The sequence below is a fragment of the Pezoporus wallicus genome, unplaced genomic scaffold, assembly GCF_028554395.1.
Source record: "Pezoporus wallicus isolate ANWC-B61680 ecotype Strahan unplaced genomic scaffold, APGP_CSIRO_Pwel_v1 contig_7243, whole genome shotgun sequence".
Lineage (NCBI taxonomy): Eukaryota > Metazoa > Chordata > Aves > Psittaciformes > Psittacidae > Pezoporus > Pezoporus wallicus.
Window position 1 is genome coordinate 651613 of NW_026641336.1, and position 20394 is coordinate 672006.

At 40.4% G+C, this 20394-nt stretch overlaps 2 protein-coding genes across 2 annotated transcripts in view; one reads left to right on the forward strand and one right to left on the reverse strand.

The window, feature by feature from the left end:
* The first annotated feature begins 1591 nt into the window (after positions 1-1591).
* Positions 1592-6906, forward strand: GNG10 (G protein subunit gamma 10). The gene is made up of 3 exons (XM_057423140.1): positions 1592-1719; positions 4771-4902; positions 6631-6906. The coding sequence occupies exons 1-2, from the start codon at positions 1639-1641 to the stop codon at positions 4894-4896; spliced, it is 207 nt and encodes a 68-aa protein (XP_057279123.1). The 5' UTR covers positions 1592-1638; the 3' UTR covers positions 4897-4902; positions 6631-6906.
* Positions 6907-10772: 3866 nt separating this feature from the next.
* The window catches only part of SHOC1 (shortage in chiasmata 1), a 45072-nt gene continuing 35450 nt past the window's right edge, over positions 10773-20394 (reverse strand). The window contains exons 21-28 of the mRNA XM_057423144.1: positions 19971-20082; positions 18898-19019; positions 17837-17930; positions 16693-16824; positions 15076-15225; positions 14500-14650; positions 13721-14278; positions 10773-11226 (exon numbers count right to left, since the gene is read on the reverse strand). Of these exons, the coding sequence (XP_057279127.1) occupies positions 11129-11226; positions 13721-14278; positions 14500-14650; positions 15076-15225; positions 16693-16824; positions 17837-17930; positions 18898-19019; positions 19971-20082 (1417 nt within the window). The 3' untranslated portion in view covers positions 10773-11128. The remainder of the gene's footprint in view (positions 11227-13720; positions 14279-14499; positions 14651-15075; positions 15226-16692; positions 16825-17836; positions 17931-18897; positions 19020-19970; positions 20083-20394) is intronic.

Consider the following 20394-nt stretch of genomic DNA (forward strand, 5'->3'; position numbering starts at 1 on the left):
TTTCTAGCCTAACACCTCACTGTAGTTCTAAATGATGCCTGTCTTCTGGGCATAAGTTTTCAGGCCCTATTTTATCCTGGAATAAAGTTGACAAAGCAATTACATGCACATGGAAAAAAACCCAAATAAAGCAGAAATGAGGCTGCTGAGGATTACTATACCTCGTAAAGCCAGCATAGATTGAGATGACTTCAGGGAGAAGTCTTTGCATGAGCAAGTGTTGCTGGTACTGGGTAGCAGTGTGGCGAGGCTATAGAGTCTTGGAGAAGAACCACTTTACGTCCTAAATCTACTACAGTCTACTGTTTTCAAAGAGTTGTGTCTGTTGTGCAGCATGTATTTATTTCCAAATTCATAGTGTATGTAAGGTGAAACATACATTTCACTAGGTATGCAAAAGGTATTCAGAGCCAAGGCCTTTCAAACTGAGGCTTTGCATGAGGCTCAAGCATGTCTATGGTTGGTAATCCCTACGTTCAGAGCAATCCTTTGAGGGTTTGATCTTTATTCCACCAACTTTTTAACAGGCCAGCAAGCTCTGATGGCTGGCAAATGCCCTTCAGAAAGTTAAGGGACTCATTGGTGGCCACAACTGAAATGATGATGAATGGTGCAGATGGGGATGAAGCTATGTTGCAAGCAGTTTTAGCCTACTGGCTGCCTGTATGCAAAGTGGGCTTCTCTTTGCAGGGTTAGATCTTTGAATGAGATTTAGAACTCCTTTTTCTCTCTTTCCTCCCCTCCCTTTTCCTTTTTCCCCCTTTTTTCCTCTATTTTTGCACCTTCCTCCCCTTTTTTGCTTTTTTGTCCCTTTTCCCCTTCCTCCTTTCTTGTTTTTTTTCTTCCTTTCCCCTTCCTCCCTTTTTGCTTTTTTTCTCTCTTTTTTCCCTGCATATTTTGCCTCTTTTCCCCCTTTTTTTTTCAGTTTTCCCCTTCTCCTCCTTTTCCCTTTTTTTTTCTTTCCCCCTTTCCCCTTTTTTTCATTTTTGCCTCCTTTTGCCTCCTTTTTCTTCTTTTTCCTTGCTCCTTCTTCCCCCCTTTTCCCCACTTGTCTTTTTGCCCTTCCCCTTTTTTGTAGTGTTTTTTCTCCCTTCCCCTTTTTTGTAGGTTCTTTTCTCCCTTCCCCTTTTTTGTAGGTTCTTTTCTCCCTTCCCCTTTTTTGTAGTTTTTTTTTTCTCCCTTCCCCCCTTTTTTCCTTCCTTTTCCTCCGCTTTTTTGCCCCTTTTTTGTTTTTCCTGCCTTCTCCTCTCGTCCCCTTTTTCTCCTTTCCCCTCTTTTCCCTTTTTTTCGTCTTTCTTTACCCCCTTTTTCCCCCCTTCCCCGTTTCCCCTCTTTTCCCCTATTTTTTCCCCTCCCCCTTTTTGTCCCTGGTTTGTTTATTTTCTCCGTCCTCTCCTGTTTAACCAAAACGCTTTCCTACCCCCGGGGCACGCGGTTCCGCAGCCGAGGCCGCCGCCAGGCGCCGCGATTCGGTCGGGCCGGGACTCGCCAGCCGGGGCCGACCCGGGGGGACTGAGGGCGGAGCGGAGCGGGCCCGGCCCGGCCCTGCCCGGTCCCTCCCCTTAGCGGCTCGGCGGCTGCGGGGGGAGCCGAGCCGAGCTGCTTGCTTCTGTCCGTGCATCCTCCCGCGGTCCGGCCATGTCTTCGGGCGGCAGCCTGAGCACCATGCAGCGGCTGGTGGAGCAGCTGAAGCTGGAGGCGGGCGTGGAGAGGATCAAGGTGAGGCGGCGAGCGGCTCACCCGGGGACCAGCAGCTCCTGCCGCTGTCTGCCCGCGCCGCCGCCCTGGGGGCGAGTCGGGGGGAAGGGGCCGAGGGGTGCGTGTGTCCAGGTCGCGGGTACGGGTGGAAGGAGCTGCGGGGAGAGACGCGGCAGCACCGCGTTAATTCCGCACAAGAAGCTAGAGTCTGGAGCAGCTCCTCAGCCCGAGGGGCTTGCGGGGGAGGCGGTGTGATCTGCGCACCCGACAGGCCTGGGAGCGCAGGCGGGCTCGCACGCACGCACGCACGCACGCACGCATAGACTCTCCTGCCTAAGGATTTCCAAAGACAGGCTAGCAAGGCGCTCCCGTCATCTGCCACCTCCTAAGGCTCGGCTTCGTGGGGTCTGTTTGGCGGATTTTTGTTGTTTATTTTGCTTGTGGGTTTTTGGTTGGTTGGTTACTCGGTTGGGGGTTATCTTGTTCGTTTGTCTTTTGTTGGTTTTTTTTCCCCGTCAGCCCAAAGTCACTCATGCAAATTCACACCACGTCCAAGACAGCTCTGGGTTCTGAGCGGGCTGGGGGGGAGGAGAGGGGTGTTCGCAACCGCTTTGCAGAAAGGATTCTTTCCAGCGAGGCACAACATCCAACACAGGCTGTGAAGGGATTGAAGGTCAAACTAATTTGTATCCTGCACTTCCTTCATCGCCTCCATGCATTCGCCATTTTCCGCTGGCCAGTCACAAACATCAGCTTCCTCAGTCTGACGACAGTGGCCGTCTGTTGACCTGCGGGAGCTTAGTTAATTGATTTAAAAAATAACTCGGAACACCCTTTCCCACTGTTACTGTCCTGGGCTGCTGAAAACTTGAAGTTCCCATTGCAAGGTGAAACCGCTTGTCTTTTGGACATTATCCCAATCAGTTCATTGTTGTTGCTAAATTCTATGAGCAACTATTGAGTCGTCAGATGTTTGATTGGCTGAAAGTGACTGTAGTTCACCGATGCAGTGACCTGTGGAAATCTGTGAGAACAGCACAAGGCAGAGCAAATGTGTAGGCTCTCATGGCAAGAAGGACATTGTCTAACACAGGAGTGATTGACGAAACATTTCTGTTGCTTTACACTGCCAGCAGTAACCTGGATCTCTGCTCCTGCTCATTTTTAGGCATATACCCCCTCACTGCTTTCTGTGTGGGCAGGGAGGGTATATAAAAATATAGTGTGTAGTTTATTGGACGTTACTTTGTGGCAGTAACATTCTGGAGCTGGATTTCTCAAATATGAATCTCACACTTGCTATGGGTTTGCTTTTATTCTGAGGAGCCTTGGCCTTGGTGAGACCACGCAGCCATGTGCACAGCAGTCTCCTTCCAGGTCTGCTGCTCCAGGATCCTCTTCATGTCTTTTGCACAAGTGAAATGATGCACAATTAAAACTATGTCTTACGCAAAGTGTTATCTTGGTTTCTTGACATTCTGTGTAAAACCAGCAGGGGGTATATTCAGCTGGTGAAGGGCCACTTGGATCACGTTTAGCAGATGCTGAGACAGGAGAAAATGTTTGGCTCCTGTGAACGGACAATGTGTTTTCAGACGGAAGCTGGGTATGAAAGGGTTTTTTAAAATACATCCCATAGCACAGAGCCGCAGTGACTATTCTGTTTGCGCTGCCAGCTAAAAGACCAGACAGGAAGAGCGTTTCCAGAAAGAGGAAACCAGGTGGGAAAGAAGTACCCCCACACGTCTTGGAGGCTTCTGCAGGGAGCGTGTTCACCCATGATGAAATACATCAGAAACCCTCATACTTTCTTTGCATGCATTTCCGTAAGAATGCTATAGGGGCATAGGTAGGGCTACGAGTAGGCAGATCTGTCCTAGAACAACAGTTTGCTGCTGTATGGATAATCCTCACAGGGATGCCAAACCTCAGGTTTGTGTCTTTGCAGGAGCACCAGGATATGCATAGCTCAGTGTGTCTTGCAGAGTTGGGCAGCAAAGTGCAAGGAGGCACAGTGAGGAACTGCTAACTCTGCTATGCTCACAGGGCAAGCCGTGCCCCGAACGACTGCTCACCTTCCCAGGAAAAAGCCCCATGCAGCCTTGGCCTGATAAGGCAAGCAGCATCTCTGCCTAGTAGCCATGTGGTCCATAGGTACCAGCAAGGGGTCAGTGCTGTGGCCAAGGGAAGGGTACTAATGCTGTGTGGGTTGAAGGGGCTGGGCAGAACACAGAGACCTTTGCATCCTCCAGAAAGAGGTTCTCTCTCTCAGTGGACAAAGCCCATTGACTAGCAGGGATCCCCTTGCTGCCGGTACTTCTGCCTGTGCTCCAAGAGTACAAAAGAACTTGGGAGGCTGTGGAGAAATGCTTCTCTTAACAACTCCCTGGAATGCTGACAGCCAGTTACCAGGATGAGTATCCTGGAGGAGACTTGGGAGGCAGTGAACAGGAAAGCAGCAAAATAGCAAATGAAAGCATGTGCTGGGACAGATTTTCTCACATGCTTCCAGACATTCTAAGAACCAAAATCCCATCTGGGTTCCTGGGCTTGTTCCACAGCGCTGGACTGTGCTCTCTGGGGCCAGAATGGATTTGAAGCTCTCACTTCATTGCCAGCGGAAGGTGGCAATTTGGATTTTAGAAATTTTTCATCTTTTCGCTTTCATTCCTTCTTATGCTCTGTGTTGTTAACAGTTTGGGAATGAAAACCCTTTCAATAAATTAACTCAGGACATATGAGTTCAAATATAAACCTGTAAACAGTACAGTAGCTTAGAAAACATTGTGGTCACAGCCCTGTGCATTTTAATGAGGACAGATTGCATTGCACTTTCACCTCTGTCCTCTACACTGCTCTGGCTCATCAAATGGCAAGTATTTCATGTGTGTTTATTTGGAGCTTTGTAAATGTGCATCTGTGCTGATGTATTTGCTGGTTTAGAATCCAAGAGCTGGCTTGGCTGCTCTCCAGCTCTGTTTGGTAATGGCTGTTCAAGAGGAAATGCCTAATAGATGCTTGTGAATGAATTAGTTTCCTCTCTGGATTTGTTTCTCTTTTCCCTTTACGCAGGTCTCTCAGGCAGCTGCAGAACTCCAGCAATACTGTATGCAAAATGCCTGCAAAGATGCTTTGCTTGTTGGGGTTCCTGCGGGGAGCAATCCCTTTCGAGAACCCCGATCCTGCACTCTACTCTGAAATCAGGTAATAAAGTCACAGCTACCACAACAACAACTCAGATTTGAAACCCAAGCCCTCAGAAGGACAAGGGCATGTGATGGTAATTGTTTTAATATCAAGTTCTGAGTAGCCAAGTGTCATCACTTCACTGCTACTCTACAAATTGTTTTCTCTTCCTATGAGGTGTGACAATGGAAGCATGTCTCTTTCCTACAGCTCTTTCTAGAGGTGTTTTGTTTATAAGTTGGGGTTTGTTTTTTTTTGATCTGTTTTTCTGCTTGAGCAGCTCTAGGGTCTTTAGCAGCAGCCAAAATAATATAGCTGCCCCTGACATGCTGACACAGCCAGATGTACAAGCCAGTCACATACTCATCTTGAAGAAGACAAAGCCGTGACAGATGCATGTATTCTGATGACTAACTTGCAGCTTAAGCAAGAACCTTGTTAAAATACATGCTGTCTTCAAAGTCATACTGCAGTTCATTTGGCTGAGTGTGTTCTTGGGCTCTTTCTGTTGTTACTGAACAACTGTATACTGGTACAGCACCAAAAGTGGTGGAAGCCAAGAGGAGCTGAAGCAATCTGTAATCACATGCTTTGTAACCTTTTTCAGCACAGGTCTGAAGGATGAGATACTCCCTAAACTTTGCCTGCCTTAGCACTCTGCACTGCTTGTAGCTGTGGAACACTGGCCAGCTGGATGGGTGACTGTCCAGCATTGGTAATTCTTTGGGATCCAGTTTGGTGATTCCCACTGTTGTCTCTCCCATGTGTACCTGTGATTGCAGCAGGAGGAAGGGAGGCCATGTGTGCTTGTAGTCTTAGGCAGGATGATGCCAAACTTTTGTTGGAAAAACTTACTTCTTGTGCATGACAAACAAAGGTGGAAGTAGGATGGTCAGAAAGGGTTACTTTTCAAAATTAAAAATAAAATAGTTCCTGATAGCTGAGAAAACTACAGGGAGAGAAAGAACCACTGAATTCTGTTCTTTCTTTGAGAGCACTATCAAAATGAAAATGAATGGGGTTTTACAAGCAGAAATTTAAACTGGAATGTGACGTACTTACAGAATCTCCCCCTTCCTGCTACCAGGGTTCCTGAGATTGCATCTGCGCTTGTGCCTCATCAGTAGTGTGCTTTGATTGTTGCTACATAGGTTTGACAACACAGGACTGAACCTGAAAGGGAAGAAAACTGAGCATGAGGTGGTCTTCTGGAAAAACTTGGGCTGGGGGTGAAGCACCAGCAGAGTATTTTCTTAACTTAGGTGCTACCCTTAATTCTTCCTGCAAATAAGATGAAATTGGCATGACTGTTGCATGTGTTATTGTGCTATCAAAGCAGCCTTTTGCTTCTTATTTTTTGTGTCTCTCTGTGTGTATAGGTGTATTTCTAGGATTCAAGTTTGATTGCATCATCCAGACAGGATACAAAATACTTTCTCAAACAAGTTGGATGGTAAATTTGTGATACTTCTAGAAAAGCTCAGGCCAGGATGTCATTTAGTAGCCTTTTGATGATAGAGCAGTTATCTAGTTTTTTATTTAGTTACCTTAGGATCAAAAACAATGAAACCAAAGTCAAAAACCCAACTAAAAAATATTTAGAAGTATTCAGGATGTCAATACTCAACAAAGAAAAGGGTTATTCAGTTTTTCTCAGTGCAAAGGAGCTTTTGTGGTATAATTTGTAAGAGAAATTTGTCAGCTTGGAAAACAGCATTTTTAATGGATTTACTTTTCCTGTTACAGGGAAGGTCATCAGAGAGTTGCCTTCAAGCCTGACATGCTTAACAACTGCCTTTCTTTCACAAGAAGAATCTCTCTCTCTGTGTCCTAACTTGTGTGGCTAAACCAGTTTCCTAAATATTCATCTGTTTGTTTTCTTGTGTATCCGAACTTCAGTCTTTTGCTTATGTTCATAAAGTTTTCTAATGTAACTGTTACTCTTTTCAGAATTGTCACAATTGTTGCTACGCTGTGCTAACTATACAAATACTACTTGAGAAGTTTACATTTTAGAAAAGACATGGATTTTTACTAAATTACTATCTTGGTAAACTATTACACTGGAATGAGAATAGAAACTATTTGGGATTTGCTTCTTTTTCTCCCCCCCAATAAAACTTTCAAAAAGTGAAAAAGTATAAAACTAAAAGCTGTTAGTACTGAACTCATGTTCTCAGTGGAATTTTGTTTCTATTAGTAAACTGGAACCACCTACAGTTCTTTTTCAGGTGCATCTAAGTCCATAAATGACACATATTAGAAACTGCTGGACACAGTGTGTAGCACAGGCTTGATTCCTAAGGCCTTTTCTTACAAGAAAAGAAAAGGATTTCTTACAAGACCTCTAATCTGTAACACTCTCCGAATTAGTATTAGTAAAGGTACTGTTGTAGTGGAATATCCTTGATATGTATAAATTGTGACCAAACAGACACTAAAAATCTGTGAACACCCAAAAATAGTTGTACATGTAATTGTCAAGGTTTACAACACGCAAAAATACTAAAATGTGCTTGGTCATTTGCCTTCATTTTTTTTATAGAGCACTTTTAAAAGGACAACTAACTTTTTTAATAGTTTTGTAATGTTGTCTACTTTCTATTGTTTGTATTAATCTTTTCGAAGTTTGGAAATAAAATTCCTTTCCCTACTTTCCCAGGCTTTGAACTCGTTGTTTAATTGTAACAAAGAGAAGATATTGTAAGGAAGAGGATACTTTGATTCTGCAGTGGGAGGGGAGGCCTCAAGCTATTTGGCAAAAGGTTTTCATGCTTGCTGTCCTGCCGGAAGCCTGCACAGAGCTGGTCAGACACTCAGATCGAGGTCAAAATGTTCCAAGTCGGGGAGGGTGTAGAGGGATGAGAATATGCATTAAATGCCTGCTAACAGCCATCAGATGGCTGCTGGCCACTCCCTCCCATGCAAGCCCTTCATATTTCTTTCACCTCCCACAGTGAAACCTTCTCCCTGTCCCCACATCTGTTTCTCTGTCCAGGCTCCCTTGCAGCATACACTTCCCTGTTTAGTGTCCTCGCTTGAAGCTTGGGCTCTGGAGTGGCTGCTGAGCTGGCATAACAAACTGCCAAATTACAGTGTGCACAAGAAAGCAGCTGCTGCCACCCAGCTACATGACTGCTGTCTCTTGGTTGCCATGCCCAGCCCCATGCGGTACCTTTCAGTTGGAGCACCACGCTGGAGGAGCAGCACTGAGTATTCTGCAGGTCCTGACTGCATCCACATCCTGCACCAGCAAGGGGAGAAACACCATGCATCAGCTGTGAAATGGACTAGGAGCACTCCCCTGTGGTGTACCAGCGAGTGGGGTGGTTATTCTGCAGTCTCAGGAGGAAAACACATTCCAGTCTCTTCAGAGCGGTGTGCTCCTTTACTCAGCTTGATTTGAGTTGCAGGGTACAAGCAGGGAGATGGATGATAGCAATGCCACCTCTGCCCTCCCAAGGCATGGTCTGTGACAAAAGCCAGGTGTCAGACTGAGCTCCACAGCAGGGTTAGTTGGTGTTGAGGCTCTTGGGTTCCTGTTGGGAGTCAGTTTTACAAAGCATGCCACTGCTGGTGATGTTGTGTTGACGGAATGGAGCAGCTTGTGTTTTATCAGCTCAGCTTTTGCAGGTCCCTTTTTTCACTTGCAGGAACCTGACGAGTCTGAGCAGCTGTCTGCTGCAGGCAGAACAGGGTCTCTCTTGCCTCACCAATAGGACAATGTCTCATCTCCAGCTACAGTTATGTTTGCACTCTTCTTTGCAAAACTGACAGCTGGGGTGGTTTGGACAGGGACAAGCATCGCATTTTGCTGCCCCTGCTTTAATAGATGCCACCTACAGTGGGATGGGCAGCTCTGAACATGTAACAATGTCTTGGCTTTCTTTCCCAAAGACCATCCAAGGGGGCTGCCTGCTTAGGTTTTAACACTCCACACAGCACACAGGAGGCCTTCATACCAGGTTTCATGGCAGCAGGTCCCACAGGATGCCCACAATAAAGCACATCAAGTGAGCGCACACTGTGCACCAAGTGCCTCACATGAGACACAAGGCTCCCTTTGCCACCACCACCTCTCATAGTTCCTCAGCTCAGCTCTCTCCCACCTACAGCTGCCATCTGCCTCATCACTGAGCAGTTTACAAATCTGATCCAAGAACTGAGTGTCCTTCCCCACTGACGGAGGACTGGTGGTTAGGAGGTAGTTACTTCCTACTTATTTTTAGTTATAGATGATCTGGGGGAGAAGGGAAGTGCATTTTTACAGTGCAGTAATCCTCCACATTAAACAGGTGGGAGGAGGGATGAGAATGGCACCTATGATAAATTTGCTAGTGTGTACGTATCTGTGAGATACCAAGAGTCATAAACAAATAAAGTAAAAATGACTGGTCATTGCAAGCCCTTGCCCCTATTTGCCACTGCATTGCCAGTAACTAACTGTACACTGACATCTTTTCTACAGTATGGAAACTTAACACAGACAGCACTTGAATTTTCTCTGCTTACTGAACATGGGCAACATGCCCTTGTTTTTGAAGTGATCTAGAGATCATCTGAGCCAGTCTTCCAAGACTGCCCATGTAAATGTTCTGGCATCAGCCTTTGCCTGTGTGAAAGGAGGACATAAATAAATAGTTTGTCAGGGGCAGCTATAATTTGCTGCACTGTGGTTGTCTGTGACTGAGGCTTCGTTGAGCTGCACTACTAAAAGAACACATTCCTGAGCCTGGCAATTTGGGATGCAGCTCTGACAAAGCCAAACCCATGAATCAAAGAGAAGTAAAATGGCTAGGTCAAGTGACCACAAAAATGGACCACAAATAGTAAGCAAACTGCAATTTCCATTTAAGTTTTTTCTCTTATTATGGGCAAAGTAGGGAAACCCTGTTCGCAATTCTGCTAAATTTCTTTTTAAGTTACACTTGAAAGGTGTTTTTGAAAGTGTTGCAAATAATTTGGATACAAATAGTCTGGAGATACTTAGTGTGAACTAAAATTGCTGTTAGTGCTGTCATAGGTTTTAGGAAATCTCAGCTAAAAATCAGCACTCCATTTGCTGTGAGACCAGAGCTTTCTCCCCTAAATGCTGGTTTACATTTATCCAAGAAGTGCACTTAATAAAGACTCAAAAAGGCAAGAAAGTATTTTACTAAAAGTGTAAACCATAAACTTGTTTCATTTTTCTTTCTGTTATTGCATCAAACTCGGAAAGATTTGTGAATGCTAAAACTGAATCATCTCAGCTGCAGGCCGCTGAGCAGGCACTGGAGCTGGCAGGCATGCGGGTGCAAACTGTGCATGCATTCCTGCAGCAGAACGGAGTTACTGTCTACCATTGCTCCCACACATACTTCCTGTTTCATTGCCAAACTGCTGATGGGAAGTGAAGGTTCAGGTACTATTCTACCCTCTCTCTTCTGTAGCTTGCAACTGAGATGTCTTTTTTTACCCCACTCACTAATCTCTTATCTCTTCCAGCTGTAGCCTTCATTATCTGTCAATGCCTCCCAGATGACTTCCATCTCCCTGCTTGCCGACAGTAAGCAGTACTGAAAAATGTGGATTTCAGTCAATGAAATGGCCTCCACCAGATTATGAGAGAGCTGGGTCACAGCCAAGCTCTCTGAATTAAAACTATCAGAGTCGTAAATTTCAGCATATCTCTTACATAAAACAAATAAAACTGTCCATAAAACAAATAGGTTGTTCCTGTAGCTTAATTATGATAAAAGGCAGTTCATGAACTTATCACATGAGTTCTTAAAGGAACTGCAGAGGTGAAGAAGTGGAACTGCCCCCAAGGGAAAATACAGAGAGTCACAGCTGTGAGTGCAAGAAAGCTCTAAAACTCTATGAGCATCCTTGAGAGTTCAGCATATCTGATCTGTCTTTAAGCCTGTAAAGCTGCATGCTCAGGGAATAAACACATGTGCCTTAAAAATTCCATTAGCTTCAGTGTCTGGGTTTTTTTCATCCATATTTTATTTTTTGCATAAAGAGTGATAAAGTAACTTTATATCACCCATGAGAACAGAGAAACAGTAATTCTCCAAGTTCAAGGAACCAGTTTGTTTAGTAAAATTTTTTAAACATACAAAAGAATTCTGAATTAGTAAGGATTCACAAACTCTAATTTCTCTCTAAAAATGAACAAAAAAGTTCAATTTAATCTATTTCCCTTCAAAGACTAAGAAGTTTAAAAAGTGTGTGTAGTATACAAATCCCCATTCCATCCCATTCAAAAGAATTTAAGACGTGTTTGTCCATCACTTCCAGGGACTCTTTCATATGTTAGTCTTCGTTTTTTGAACTCTGGTACTTCTGCAAATCCTGAATCTGGAAAAGAAGTGGAAAGAAATTTTATGCATGATAAACTACAAATACAATGTCATTAATACGACACTCAGTACTATTTAATAATTGTGAAAGTTGTTTCTTTTTAACCAGAGCTATGTTCATGTTTCTAAGTTGTTTAAAAAAGGCTACTTACGTTCCTAAGATTATTTTTACAGTAAAATATTTGAGTAGCTGCTTATTCAAAGTAAGTTACTGTAAGAAAATCATGTTTAGTCTTCACAAAAAGTATTGTCAGAAATCTTTAACATTGACCTGAGGATTTCATCTGTTCCAGTGGAAATATTGGCATTGTTTGTGGCTTAATAAAAATTTGATCTGAAGCTTGAAGAAATCCCTGGGGGTTCCCAATGTGTCTTTTTAACTTTATGCAAATTTCTTAAACTTGGTGTTTCACATTTTCTAAATCTGGGCCTTCAGAAGGCTTTCACAGTATTAAGGTGGGGTTTGGTTTTGTGTCTTGTGGGGGTTTGTTTGTTTGTTTTGCATTAGCATGCACAACTATTTAGTATACTTACTTTTCCCCTGGCTATTGAATAATTAAGTACAATAAGCCTATTCTTCCCAAATCTAAACTGCAAGTCACTTTTTGTTTTTTATTTGATTCAGATTTAAGTATAATTCTGCCCTACCGGGAAGAGTATTACAGAAAGCTTTTTACTCAGAGATCACTGCATTCAGCTCTGGGATCCCCAGTAGAAGAAGGACATGGACCTGTCGGAGCAAGTCCAGAGGAGGCCACAAAGATGAGCAGTCTAAATTGAAAGATAGATTTAGATTATACATTAAGATGAAATTCTTCACTGTGAGGGTGGTGAGAGACTGTCACAGGTTGCCCTGAGAAGCTGTGGCTGCCCCACCACTGGCAGTGTGCAAGGCCAGGTTGGACGGAGCTTTGAGCAACCTGGTCTAGTGAAAGATGTTCCTGTCCATGGCAGGGTTGCTGGAACTGAATGATCTTTAAGGTCCCTTCCAACCCAAATCATCCTATCATTCTATGATTCTATGATCACAGTGTTTACAGAATAGTGTAAAATTGATTCTAGAAGAATTTGCACTGTTCTCTACTGAAACTACAGTCTTCAGAATTTTATACTATCAGTGCCAGTTTTAGGCTACTGAAATACTGTTACCTACCCATAATATCCCAAGTCTTGAATTTAATCACAATGGAGAGCCAACAGGTCTGTTCAGGGTTTCTGTATAAACATTTTAATTCACAGAGGCTGAAACTCTAAAGCAGTTCACCATATCCAATTAAATTTTCCTCTCTTTACTTGCATGATCACCTTAAGCAGCCCAAGAAACATAATGGTATCACTTAGCTACCTGTGTTTTCAGGAATGAGTCCAATCTATTTAGTGAAAGGATTTTAATGCTATGCTGACCTTGCCGTACTAGCAACAGATTTAACAACAGGTAGCAACAAGAAAACATAAATTATGCCACCTGTACTAGGAGTTAGGCTTCTTTATTTAAGAAGCTTAACCCTGGATCTTTAAAGAATGTGGCACTTCACCTACAGGGAAGCAGCAGAATTTAAAAAACCACCCTACAATATATGATACTGCAATACATTGTCTAACAGGGACTACTGATGCTTTCTCACTTTCAGGAATCCATGGATACATATTATGGCTTATCAAAAAAGGCCTCAAGCTAACTATATTTGAGAATGAAAACCAGAGATAAAAAACAAACAAACAAAAAAAAAACCACCAACAACAAAAAAGAGGGAATCCAGAAGATTTTATGTAAGGTCTGTATGCACCTTCAGGGTAAACAAAGTTTTGAAGTGCACACTATACCATCTATTTGAAGTATTTGAAGAAATAGGCTTTGGAATGATCTCAAGTAAACAGTTTAGCCCTGGAGACATTAGTTAAAAAACCATAATCCAAGAATAAGAGAGCTGTATGAATAAAACTTTAGAGTTGTCAGGGTGAAATTCTTAGTCCATTTACACCAAGAGCAAAACACAGCCATTAGAAGTATCTATATCTTACTCTCAGAATCTGCTGTACCTACTTTTTGGCCTTCAGAGAAAACAGCCCTTTTGTCCAAACCTATGTTTACAAAGCTATCTTTCTCATAATTTTAAATAAACTCAGGCATAATAATTACGCACATTTCAGGCACTGTCAAAGAAAGAGGAGGATGAATCTTACAATATTGGAAAACTCTATTTTCCAGTATTTTCCCATGGCAGTAACACAATTCTGGTTTTAGTTTGGTTTTGTGTGTTTGTTTGTTTGTTTTTAATATTCTTTAAAACCAGAAAACAAATGTTTAGGAATCTTTTAACACAGAAGACAAGTACATGGAAGTTAAGTTTTTTAGTAAAGGAAACATGCAACAGTTGGATTGCATTTGTTTTAACAACTAGCTGAACAACATACAAAATCTAGTGATACAAATATTTCTGTTTCAGTTGATTTACAAACAGAATTTCAGCAAACATATGCTTTGAACATACCTGTTCTGTTTTTTTCTTTTGTCCATAAGAATGGCAGACTTTGTTTTTTCTTTTCTTTAGTTTCTCTACCTATTTGGTGAAAACTCAGACTTTGAAGATCATCTGGGTCAACAAACAAATCAGAGAGGAACCCATCAGGTGCAAATGAATCACATGGGCCTGTGGATGAAGAGTCATTCCATGGGGTCTGGTCAATCAGAATTTCTGGGCTCTTAAATTTTGTGTCTCTGAATTCTCCTAGAAAACTCTGCGAGCTCTCCTGAGGTTCACAGTCACCGAAAGTTGCAAAGAAATTATCTTTTTCAGAGTTTTTGGAAGAATCATCAGAGCTACAATGCATCTTCACAGGCTGTCTTTCAACATGAAGAGAATTAGTAACATCTAGATGAGCAAAATCTTCACAGTCCTTTGGCACAGCAAAGAAATTCTGCTTCCTTCCCATAACTGCTTCTGAAGAACACGATTTCTTTTGCAGATAGGTTGGAGCATCACAGTAAAAAAAAACCCGATGAGGATTCAGTGGAGGAATTAAGGCTTCAGAACTCATAGGAGATGCTCCTGGTAGAGAAAAATTTGAATCATTCTGTTTGGAGAATGAAAAGATAGCTTATTTCTCTACAATTTACAGAAAATCAAGATGCCATTGAGCATTTTCATTGCAGTCTGTCTCCTCAGACCTTTCCATTATTAGAAGATACAGATTCTAATACACTCAGATTTTCACTTAGCTACATTTTCCCAGTAACTGAAGATATTACCTGTGGTGTTTTGTGTCTTACCAAGCAGTCCTAAAGACTGATGGTTTTGTTTATAATCTGGATAGAATGTGTTGAAGTTACTCTGCTTTTTGGGGGGTGGTGCACGTTTCACTGGTATTTCTAGAGGAGCAGCAGCCTTTTGGCTGTATGAAGACGTCATGTCACTAAAATGCTGAAACAGAAAAAGATTCTTGAGGAGTGTTTGTAGTACATGTCTACACTGACAAATATGAAAAGTTAAACCAGTTGTTAGGATTCTAAGACGTATAATATTTTGTTTACTGGAAAGAAAAAAAGAGATCAATACAGAAGGAGAGGCACGTACAGTAGACAATGTTCCACCTGTCTTAAATTTATAATGAGAGTAAGTAATAGCCTGTCTCTTGACACAGGAAAATCAATACCTTAATATACTTTATTCTCTTTCATTAGCCCAGAACTGACTTCACAAAATCTGCTGAGAATTAGCAGGCTGAGCACTTTAGATATTTCTAAAAGATATCAGCAAATGTGCATGTAGCATCAGAATAAAAAAACCCAGCTGTATTAAAACAATGCAAAAAGATTGATCTCATACATAAATTAATTTTGGCCAACCTTTAAAACTCTTTTTGGAACCTCTGGCAGAAGTTCCTGAAGTTGATCAAGGCTTGCAAGAAACAACTTATTCAGTGAAGATCCCTTCTTTAACATAAGCTGAGCAACCAGAGGATTGACACATGGAAAAGTAAGCAGGCATTTCTCTGTCTGGAAATGGAAATTATTTAGTTAGATTGATATCTGACAAACTTTTTTTTTCTTTTTTCCTTTTTTCTTTTTTTTTGAAGAATGGTATCCCTACGAACAGATCATCCAGTGGATCATAGAAATACAGCTTTCAAATAGTGTACTTCTATAGCATGATGAAAACTTTTTTTTACTACAGATATAACTGTATTATTTTTGCAAGAGTAAGTTCTGCATAGCAGTTTGATAAAAAGCAAGTAGTCTAAAGATGCTTGTTTCTGTTCTAAAGGGTGAAACTAGTGAATGATGTAAAGTTGATTTGAAAACACAGTATCACATTTACTGTTTATTCTCCATTTTGAAGAGGATTCCTTAAGTCAAAATAAGCTGACAATGCTAATTTTGTTTTGCACAGTGTTTGTAAACAGCAATGAGACATGTGCCTAAAGCAGGAGTTGCTAGGGGAAGGCTGAGTGTCACACAGAGGGCAAAAAGTTCAGAACTGTAGCATTTTAGGAATCACAGTTTCTGGTTCCTGACTTTCATGAAACTCTGAACTCAGCAGGTGCCAGGATCTAATACCTTTAACAAAGACAAAATACAATCAGTGACTCCTCTCAGATTTTTACTGGTAAACTTTATCTCTAAATTGGAAAACATATAATCCAATATTGCACACTTTAAAGGCCATGTCAATACCTGATTTAAAATGCTGCTGAATTGCGCAAATCCCAAAAAGGATCTTGCTTTACACGAATTCAAAGCTTCCACATAAAATGAATGAATCTGTAAGTTTAACTTGAAAACTTTAATATAAAAGATAAAGTCATATATTTGACTGTGACTAATGGACATGTTCAAGATTTTATTGTAAATGCCAAATGTCAGCTACTGCATGAGCAGTTAAGGAGATTTCTGCTATCTTGTATTAAAACAAGTCTGTTAGCAGCACTATTCACTATTCTAGTGGAAGGCAAGTGACCCTTCCACTAGACCAGGTTGCTCAAAGCCCCATTCAACCCGGCCTTGACCACTGCCAGGGGTGAGGCAGCCACAGCTTCTCTGGGAAACTGGTGCCAGTGTCTCACCACCCTCACAGTGAAGAATTTCTTCCTAATGTCTAATCTCAATTTCCCCTCTTCCAATTTAAAATCCCTGTCCTATCCCTACAGGCCCTTATTAAAAGTCCCTCTCCAGCTTTTCTGTAGTCCCCTTAAGGTCCTGGAAGCTGCTCTAAGGTCTCCCTGGAGACTTCTCTTCTGCAGACTGAACAAGCCCAACTCTCTCAGCCTGCCTTCAAAGGAGAGGTGCTCCAGCCCTATATATGTATGTACAAAGATACATATAAAATATTTGTTTCTGTATATAATAATACTTATTTCAACAATATATTTTAAGAGAACAATAACAACAACAGAAAAAAAAGCCTAGAAATTTCTAAGTCAGAAACAGGAAGAAAATAGTGTGATTCAGCGGAAAGAGACAAACCTCAGATGGCAAGACAGAAAGCCAGGATTTGTTCAGCCAGTCATGAGGACTTGTATTAGATGCTATGAAAATGTTGTCAGCGATCTGACGAATTACCAGTGCTGTCTCCTCAATCCCTGGCACAAGAACTACCTAAAAGTAATTGACGCATAATATTTTTGGTCAAAACCCCCTTACACTAAGGAATGTCTTAATCTGCTAAATTAAATGGGAAAGCTTAAGGGTGACCCTAAATGCAACAGCTGGTAATGTGGAGTAATTAAACCTGATCCCTGCTTATCATACAGAGGAACTCCCATGTCTGACTACTAGCCTGGCTGCAAATTACACTCCGTATTTACACAAATCCTATGTAGGTGAAAGTAGTTTACCCTATAGGTCTTTTATATGTAATCAAGTTCATGAGTATAACATGAGCTTCTGACAGAAGCGGTAATTCTGAGATGCCTAATATAGTTTAAGACATGACAACTGAAGGTGTAAGTAATACCCAGACGAACTACACTGCTGAGTACATAGCATGAAAAAAGCTTTGCCCTCTCTTTAACCTTCATTTAACCAGATAAATTTGAAACAAATTTTAATATGCAAATAAGTAAAAAATGCCTAAAAATATGTTTGCCTCATGCAAAAGAAATACATTACAGTCACCAACTTGGTAAACCAAATGAAACTTTTGTCCCATTTTTAAATGTTGATTATTCTAGATACTGCATTTTCTTATTTATAATGAAAAAGTTAATTTATTTTGCCACATTGAAAAAATTGCAAATTAGCTGACAGTAGAGAAAATGACACTTTATTTTCTTCTGCTACATTAGTAGCAGGATATTAATCTGAAACTTCAAATTAAGACATAAACAAGATTAATACATGTTCTAATAATTTATAAAACTAAAGGTACGATCTCATTTGTTGGCTCTTAGTCATAAAACCACTTCAGCTGCTATTTGAATCTGATCCAACTTGTACTGGAGGCAACACAGTCTTTTCACTGACTTCAGAAGCACTGAATTAATGTCCTCTCACTTATTTTAGCAATTTTTTAGTTATGTTTTTGATGTAGAATATATACTCGATTAAGCACTTTCACAATATCATACAGTGAAGATTAAAACAGAAAGGTCGTTACCAAAAGAATTACCTTTACTTCAAAGTCTTCTGACTTTTGTGTAAGTTCAATTAGAGCAGCATAAATTAAGACAAGGTTAAGCACAGTATCTCCCCTGAGACTGTACCTATGAAACAGTTTAAGTCGATTGTTAACATTCAATAGGCATATGTAATAATACAAAAATTTTTGTTCCATGTATTAATAAATGTCTGTTTCATTCCCAGAAGTGAGAATGCTAGTGCAGTCTGAGCATTAGTATCTGTGAAAGGAGAACTAAGGCACATTGAGTGACTGAGGGCTGAAAGATGCACTGTGAGGAACAAAATGGGGTCAGCCTACAGCAAAGCAAGCCTGGCTTGGAGCAAAAGGATGGGATCAGGGTTGGTCACTGGAGAAAAATCACACAGAGAGGAAAGGTGATATTTGGAAAATTTACCACTTGCTCACAGAAAAAAAATCTCACAGTAGATAGTAAAGGAACTTACACTTATGAACTACATATAAAAAAACCTGTGCTTCCATAGTAAAAGCAGAATTACTGATGGAAGAACACTTGAGGAATGTCTCCCTGTTGAAAATGATATACAGTAATGATAATACAGTAATTCATAACCATGTATTTGTAACATAACTTTATAACTTCTAACAGTTATAAAGAATAATTGCAGTAGTTAATATTCTTAGCCTTGTGAAATTTCTGGATGCATTGATTTTAAATACACCTCACATTAGCATTACCTGTCTCAAATCCTGTTATTTTGTAACAACCATTTCTTAATCTCTTGCGTAAGCCTAAACCAATCCTAACACATAAAAGCCATCTTTGCTAACTCTTTTTTGCATCTCCAGTGATCACTGTTACTTCTACGATTCCACTGAGTTTTTCAGCAGGCACATGAGAACGCTATAACTAAATAAAAAGCCCAAAGCACACTAGAAATATGAGTTTACAATATTTGTGTTCTTCTAAGAGAAACATGTTCCTACAGAGAAATTAAAAGAACAGTATTAGCTTGTTCTAATAAGCACCTTCCTTTAGTGGTAAGTTTGTTTTAAAAATACCAAGACAACACAAGAATTTAATAACTTACTCTAAACTCAGTCTTTCTCTGGAATAGAAAACAATCCAACAGCACGTATATTGGAGAGAGAGTACCATCAGCTTCAATATTACATTTTCACAGGATTTCTCATAATTTAGTTCTTCCATAGTCTACCGCAAAATTAATATAAAAAGTAAAAACTAAATAAATATATTACCATGGCTGTCACAAGCTTTTAATGTGCACCTCTGTATTATGCAGAAGTTAGGTCAAACATAGATATAGCTAGATAATACAGGTATGAAAGATACATCTGAGGGTGAGGAAAGCTAGATTGTATTCCTAGCTTTTATTTTGTTTCATTTACTGCTTCATACCTCTTTTTCCCTCCTGTAATTAGGAAACACTGCTACTAACTTTTTAGGATGTTCTTAAGATTTTTGAGAACTTTAGTAATGCAAAATACTGTTACAAACCTCTGAAATACTTACTTAGCCTATACAAATCATATTATATTTACATGGAATATATAAAGTATAACATCATTAACTACAGTAGCATTTGCAGTACAATGTAGGAATGTGTTTTGCATGCAATATTAATTATTTTACTGTTTATCTATCTTTCAGTAGCAGTTCTTCTAATTGTAAAGTCATCTGCATACCAGAATCTAAGTATTATGCTATTGTTTATACTACTACTTTTTATTAAAAGTAGGACAAACTATTCTCTAGACTAATTCAGATAATTATCTGAAATGGGAGGAATTAACATGCATACTGGTAAGAAAATGCAGTCACAGATGCATTTAATTTGTTATTAGAACATTCCTTTATATAATCCTATTTTCAAGTATGCATCCTTTAACTATATTTAATACAATACAATCTCAGCTCCAATGTTACATATCTGTGAAGAAATATGGTTACAGATATGAGAAGATTTTAAACTTGTCAAACTGGCACAGGCAGAATGTTAGAGTTAATGAATTTTGAAATAAATCATCATGTGAAACAATGCATGAATTCAATATAACTATGAGGAAAAAAGGATAGATTAGAAGGTTGCAGAAGTGACCCAATGCATAACAGAAACTGGACATACTAGTTTCATTTTTTTACCTGCAAATAGATAGCAGTACATTCATCTACTGTCAACACAACATACTGATCTGTACTTCCACAGAGCCTTAAGGAGTAGCTGCTGCTTCTTTCAACAAAGGTAATGCTGTACCTAAAGAAGCAAAATTATTATATTAAATCTCAGCTAAGTAAAATAATAAGATTTGTTTAAAGGAAATGAATAACACACATCTCAATACAATTTTTAAAATTACACAGTCCTTTCATACCATGGTCTTGCTCAAATGCTCAAGCTCACTGCAAGACACATCTGAAGGATACGTATCAGTGTAGCAGTGATTTAATGAAACATTCTTGGATTAATTCAATTATGTTGTTAACCACACAGAACAGGACTGTAATATATAGCCTTTAAGTTTACAAAAAACCCCAGATATAATACAGAAACTAAGTCAGATAAATG

Bases quoted from the DNA above. Each gene is read 5' to 3' on its own strand.
- GNG10 (XM_057423140.1), top strand. From the start codon at position 1,639: ATGTCTTCGGGCGGCAGCCTGAGCACCATGCAGCGGCTGGTGGAGCAG. The intron at 1,720-4,770 runs GTGAGGCGGCGA...CCCTTTACGCAG, and splicing joins CGGGCGTGGAGAGGATCAAG to GTCTCTCAGGCAGCTGCAGA.